General features: G+C 35.8%; 1 protein-coding gene across 1 annotated transcript; it reads left to right on the forward strand.

The window, feature by feature from the left end:
- Positions 1-431: 431 nt before the first annotated feature.
- LOC141596408 (sugar transport protein 5-like) lies at positions 432-5,122 on the forward strand. The gene is made up of 4 exons (XM_074416554.1): positions 432-729; positions 2,159-2,378; positions 3,067-4,013; positions 4,461-5,122. Exons 2-4 carry the CDS (start codon positions 2,177-2,179, stop codon positions 4,884-4,886), a joined length of 1,575 nt encoding a protein of 524 aa, XP_074272655.1. The 5' UTR covers positions 432-729; positions 2,159-2,176; the 3' UTR covers positions 4,887-5,122.
- Positions 5,123-5,569: the final 447 nt, after the last annotated feature.

Here is a 5,569-nt window from a genome sequence, read left to right on the forward strand (position 1 = left end):
TAGAGTATGAAACGGACCTTTTATATCCAAAAATAGCCACTTATTATTAATTAAATAATAAGTGAGTGTTTAACCAATAAAATGACTGACTCACCCAATAAAATGGTCATATTAAATCATTTTTGTTTTCCTAGGTAGGAAGGGAGGATGAATCCGAGCTATGTATACGGTTTTCCAATGATTACCAATTATACAAGTTATCATTTATATCGGAAATTGTTGAATTAGGAGGAATCACATCAGAAAATGAATGTCCTTTGTTAAGTGATTAAGTACACTCAAGCTCAGGAGACAATGTTTTAAGCAAGGATAGGCACGTGAAACGTGATCAACTACCATTCCCCTCATTACTCAGCTACCAATCTCCCATCATAATTAATTGTATAAATGTAGCTAATGGTCACCAGATTATGAGCAAAAACTTATTAAACCCGAAAACAAGCCGATTAACCCAAAATACCTTTTTTGTCAAATACAGAGTACTTCGTATCAAACATTTAATTGAAGCTCGTACTGAACAATAACCCGAAAACCCTTTTTTGTTCTAATACAAAGTGTTATACGGAGTTGTAAACTAGGCGACCCGGTTTAAACCCGAAAAACACCACATCATAGCAACAAAATCTCAATATTGCATGGGACCATATATCAATATGGACCATTTTAATGCCATAAATTGGTTTTGTACTTAGCCATTGAATTACTCCATATCCAAATTCCCCATCTTTGGTAATTATTTTCTGTTCAAGTTCATTGTATTTTATTTATGTGTTTTTGCTTGTTTGATCGTTCATATTAAATGGGTGAGATAGTTGGACGTCGTTGTCTAATGCACAAGTGATAATGGTAGTGAAAATAAATCATCGACTTATTTTAATTAATCCTCCATTTTGATCTTGATAATAATAGTGTTGTGTTTAAGACATTTTTCGCAAAAAAAAAAAAAAAAAAAAAAAATACATATATACACAGTAATGATAAGAGACTCTCAAGATTCGAACCTGAGAACTTGCTCTTGAAACTGCGATAAATGAGAAGTCTAATAGTATGGCTGAATTTCGGTCAATGCTTTAAGCTCCGTTTCACAAGACATTTCAGGTAGCCGTTTTGACTGAATTAGTTTTTTGATAAAAATTTCAGGTAGCTTATTTTTTTGTAAGTGTTTGGCGAGTAGCTTATTTCCGCAAATAAGTTAACTGAAATGAAGTGCTACCTAGAGTAGCATTTCACATTTCAAGTACATGATTCTTGGTAATATTACCATTTTACCCTTTTAATTTATAATATATTAAATAATTATTACTCCGTATATTCTTTTACGTCATTTTACCACAATAAGCTACCTTTTCAGTTAGTTTACCAAACAATTTTTTATATAATCAGTCACCTTATCAGCTCCTAATTTTCAATTACCTTATCAGTTATCTTTTCAGGTTTTCAGTTAGCTTTTCAGTTTCCAAGTATTTTTTCAGGTTTCAGCTGTCTTTTCAGTTCGTTTTACCAAACCGAGCCTTAATATGAATATCATAATACATTTTTTTTGGTACGTAATATCATAATACATTTTAAAATCTTAAAAATTTATTTCAATTGTTATCAATTAGTTGAAAATAAATGATATTGCAATTTGCAAATTACAAAAAGTAATATACATGGAATGTTTCGAAACACGTCAATATTAAAACAAATTTACATTATAACGCATTAATAAATTACCAAAATTATTGCATGTGGGGCAACAAAGATGAAATACGTGAGTAGTATCCTATACTAGCAACACTAAAACTTGGAAGAGACGGTCTCTCACAAAGTTATCGAGAGACCAATCTTTTGTACCCTTTTATTTGTATTTCGTACCCCTTTTATGGTTGATCGTGACATAGTATTTTCGTACCTATTTACATAATAAATGTACCCATTTTACCATTAATCATAATTTGTACTTATTTTATTAACTTTAGTACCATTTTTTCTTAAAATTGTACAATGGTCTCTCAATAAATCTTATTAAGAGACCGTCTCTCAGGAGACCTACTCTACTAGCAAAGTTCCATAAAAATGTTCTACGTCGCATTATAAATGGTGGTTCTACAGTTCTACAATTAATAGTTTCATCATTTTATCATTAGTTGACCTACCTTTCATGCACTCTTTATAGTAAAGAGTAAAGACGTTGATGTTTGAGGAATCTGCTTCTCTACCTCTTTTGAGAAGGGAAAAGTGGTTGCAAAAAAGTATAATGGCTGGTGGAGGTTTCGTGACGGCAGCCGGACTTCCGGATGGCGATTATGGTGGTCGGATTACGTTGGCCGTTGTGATTACATGCATTGTTGCTGCCTCCGGTGGACTCATTTTTGGTTATGACATTGGCATTTCAGGTATATTTATCTAGCAGTCTCTCTGTTCCCGTCAATAGTTATATTAATTGTTGTATATACGTGTAAATAAGGTAAGTTAATTATATATCTATGAGCTTAATATGGTTTTTTTGGGTCGTCATTTATTTTAGGGAGCAAGCGGTAAAATTATAATCAGGTCTCTAAACAGAATGTATAATAGTGGACTAGTGGTGTGGAAGTGACAAATTTTAGTAGAAATTGTCACAACATAACTTGCATTTTTCCATGTATGCACTATTGCACAAGGTTTTTGATATTTGATATTGAATTGTTCATAATCATTGTGTGTAATACAATGCCAAAGTATCATCAAACTTTTTGTTTAAGAATAATAGACGGTTTTACAATAATGTTATTGTAAAATGGCCTTACACAAGTTATTGTCTAATTCAAGGATCATCACATTTAACAATTGACAATATGAATGTTAATGAAGTCAACCAATATTGTAGATGTCAACTATCTTGGTTGGTAAAGTCATGAAATGTGATACTTATGACCTAGATTCGAATTCGTCAGTAGCAAAATTGCCCTTGTGGCTCCCTTTACGCCAGAAATAATGTAGTACCTAAACAATTGAACAAACGATTTGTCAAATTCATCTTAATTTTTTTAATTGAAAGACTAATTTTGTGATTTTGTGAAATGTTAAAACATTTGATTACAGGGGGTGTGACAACAATGGTACCTTTCCTACAAAAGTTTTTCCCATCAATATTAAAGAAGGCAGGGGACACTAAAACAAACATGTATTGTGTATATGATAGCCAATTGCTGACTTCTTTCACTTCTTCCCTCTACATTGCCGGATTAATTGCGTCAGTGGTGGCCGGACGTGTCACTGCCACGTCCGGCCGTAAGTTCACTATGGTATTAGGTGGTTGCACCTTCTTTCTCGGCGCTGTTCTCAATGGTGTTTCAGTCAACATTGCAATGCTTATCATTGGCCGTCTTTTATTGGGATTTGGTGTTGGCTTCACTAATCAGGCTACACCCGTGTACCTATCCGAGGTGGCCCCACCAAAGTGGCGTGGGGCCTTCAATACAGGGTTTCAGTTTTTCATAGGCATTGGTGTAGTGATAGCTAACTGCATCAACTACGCCACATCAAAGAAAGCCTGGGGATGGCGGCTATCACTAGGATTAGCTGCAGTACCTGCAGTCGTAATGACCGTTGGTGCCCTTTTCATTCCGGACACACCCAACAGTCTAGTATCACGTGGGAAAGTTGAGGAAGCGAAACAGTCCTTAGTTAAGGCACGTGGGAAAGCTAACGTTGATGCTGAACTGTCGGAGCTGATTAAAGCTAGCGAAATAGCGAAATCAGTTGGTGAGGAGCCTTTTATGAGTATATTCAAGCGGGGTTATAGGCCGCAATTGGTTGTAGGGATTTTGATTCCGTTTTTTCAGCAAGTTACCGGGATTAATGTCATTGCATTCTATGCTCCGGTGTTGTTTAAGTCAGTTGGGTTTGGAACTGACTCTGCCTTGATCGCGGCTATTATTTTGGGTTTGGTTAACTTGGGTTCGATTCTTGTTTCGACTTTCCTTGTTGATCGGTTTGGTAGACGGGTGTTGTTCCTACAAGGCGGATTCCAGATGTTCATCTGTCAGGTAAACTCTGCATTTTCCACTGTGAACTATTTCCGTAACTTTCTTGATTTCATTAATTTAGGGTTTTGATAGTGCTACGTGGGTCTTATCGACTTAACCCCGTAGGGAGATGATGGGGTCGGTTTGTGACTTATTCCATTCTACCTACAATTTGGTAGTAGGAAGACCAGTCGTTTATTTGACTTAATCCATCTGCTCTCTTCCTAAACTTAAAACGGGTTGTATTTATAGTTGTAACTGACTCAGAGGGCAAGATAAAGATTTCTAAAATATCTAAGATAATATCACAATATTTATTGATAATTATCTCTAAATACTAAAGATTTTATTAAAATAATTAGATAACAAAATATAAAATTTCGGTGTCTCCAATAGTAAAGCGGCCTTTCGAGTTTGGGCTCTTTTCAGTACTAAACTTTAACGATGAACTTGTCTTCCATGGTGCAGGTGGCGGTGGCAGGGGTTCTAGCAGCAACAACCGGTATATCAGGAACCGGGAAAATGTCGAAGGGAATTTCCATCCTAGTGCTAGTACTGATGTGCTTATATGCAGCTGGTTTCGGATGGTCATGGGGTCCACTAAGCTGGCTGGTGCCAAGTGAAATATTTCCGTTGAAGATCAGGGCAGCCGGCCTAAGTCTAAGCGTTGGTATGGGTTTCGGGGTAACCTTTGTGCTATCGCAAACCTTTTTAGCAATGCTATGTCATTTCAAGTTCGGGGCATTCCTGTTTTATGCTGGCTGGATCGCAATTATGACCATCTTTGTTGCATTGTTTGTGCCGGAGACGAAGGGTATACCTTTGGATTCTATGCATCTTGTTTGGAAACAACATTGGTATTGGCACAAGTTTGTGAATCAGGAGCCTTTATAACTCGGAAGTATTGTAGTATAATATAGTAACACGGAGTACTAAGTCGCGCCTCTATTTAATTTGATTCTATACATTTGATTACAATATATCTTACATATATTTCAGAAACGTATAGAATCAAATAGAATGGAGGGAGGATTACTCTAGAGACGTGTAGACTTATGTGCCAGAATTTGTATTAGAAAGTACTCTTGATACCATTATAGAAGTCAATCCTCCTTGAATGAAGGTGGTGTTAATTCAATCACGATTATATGATACAAAATTATCCCGGTCAATTATTGTCCTTTGGTTTTGGCACAAAAACCAAGGAAAAAAGGTGGGGAGGGGGGCAATTATTAAATGACAAGTGGAACAAATTGAGTATGAATAATTAAATTGCTCACCAAATTCATTCTTAAAATAGAAAGGACAGACTGAGACACCCAAAAATGAAAAAGGACACCAAACGTCTGAACAGAGAGAGTAGTTCTTATTACTATTAATTGAAAAATACCCATCTTCAATAAGTGGGTAAGACTCCAATTTAAAAGACCATACAAAAAGTTATGGTCCAAAAGTGTTAATGTTGTCCAACTAATACATGACATTCTGTCACCACCCTGCAATCCTGCATCTATCATCAACCGGCATAAGTTGAGAATTTGGGTAATCAATAGTGGAATCCAGAAATTAAATTCAGT

This window comes from Silene latifolia, chromosome 8 (genome assembly GCF_048544455.1).
Source record: "Silene latifolia isolate original U9 population chromosome 8, ASM4854445v1, whole genome shotgun sequence".
Lineage (NCBI taxonomy): Eukaryota > Viridiplantae > Streptophyta > Magnoliopsida > Caryophyllales > Caryophyllaceae > Silene > Silene latifolia.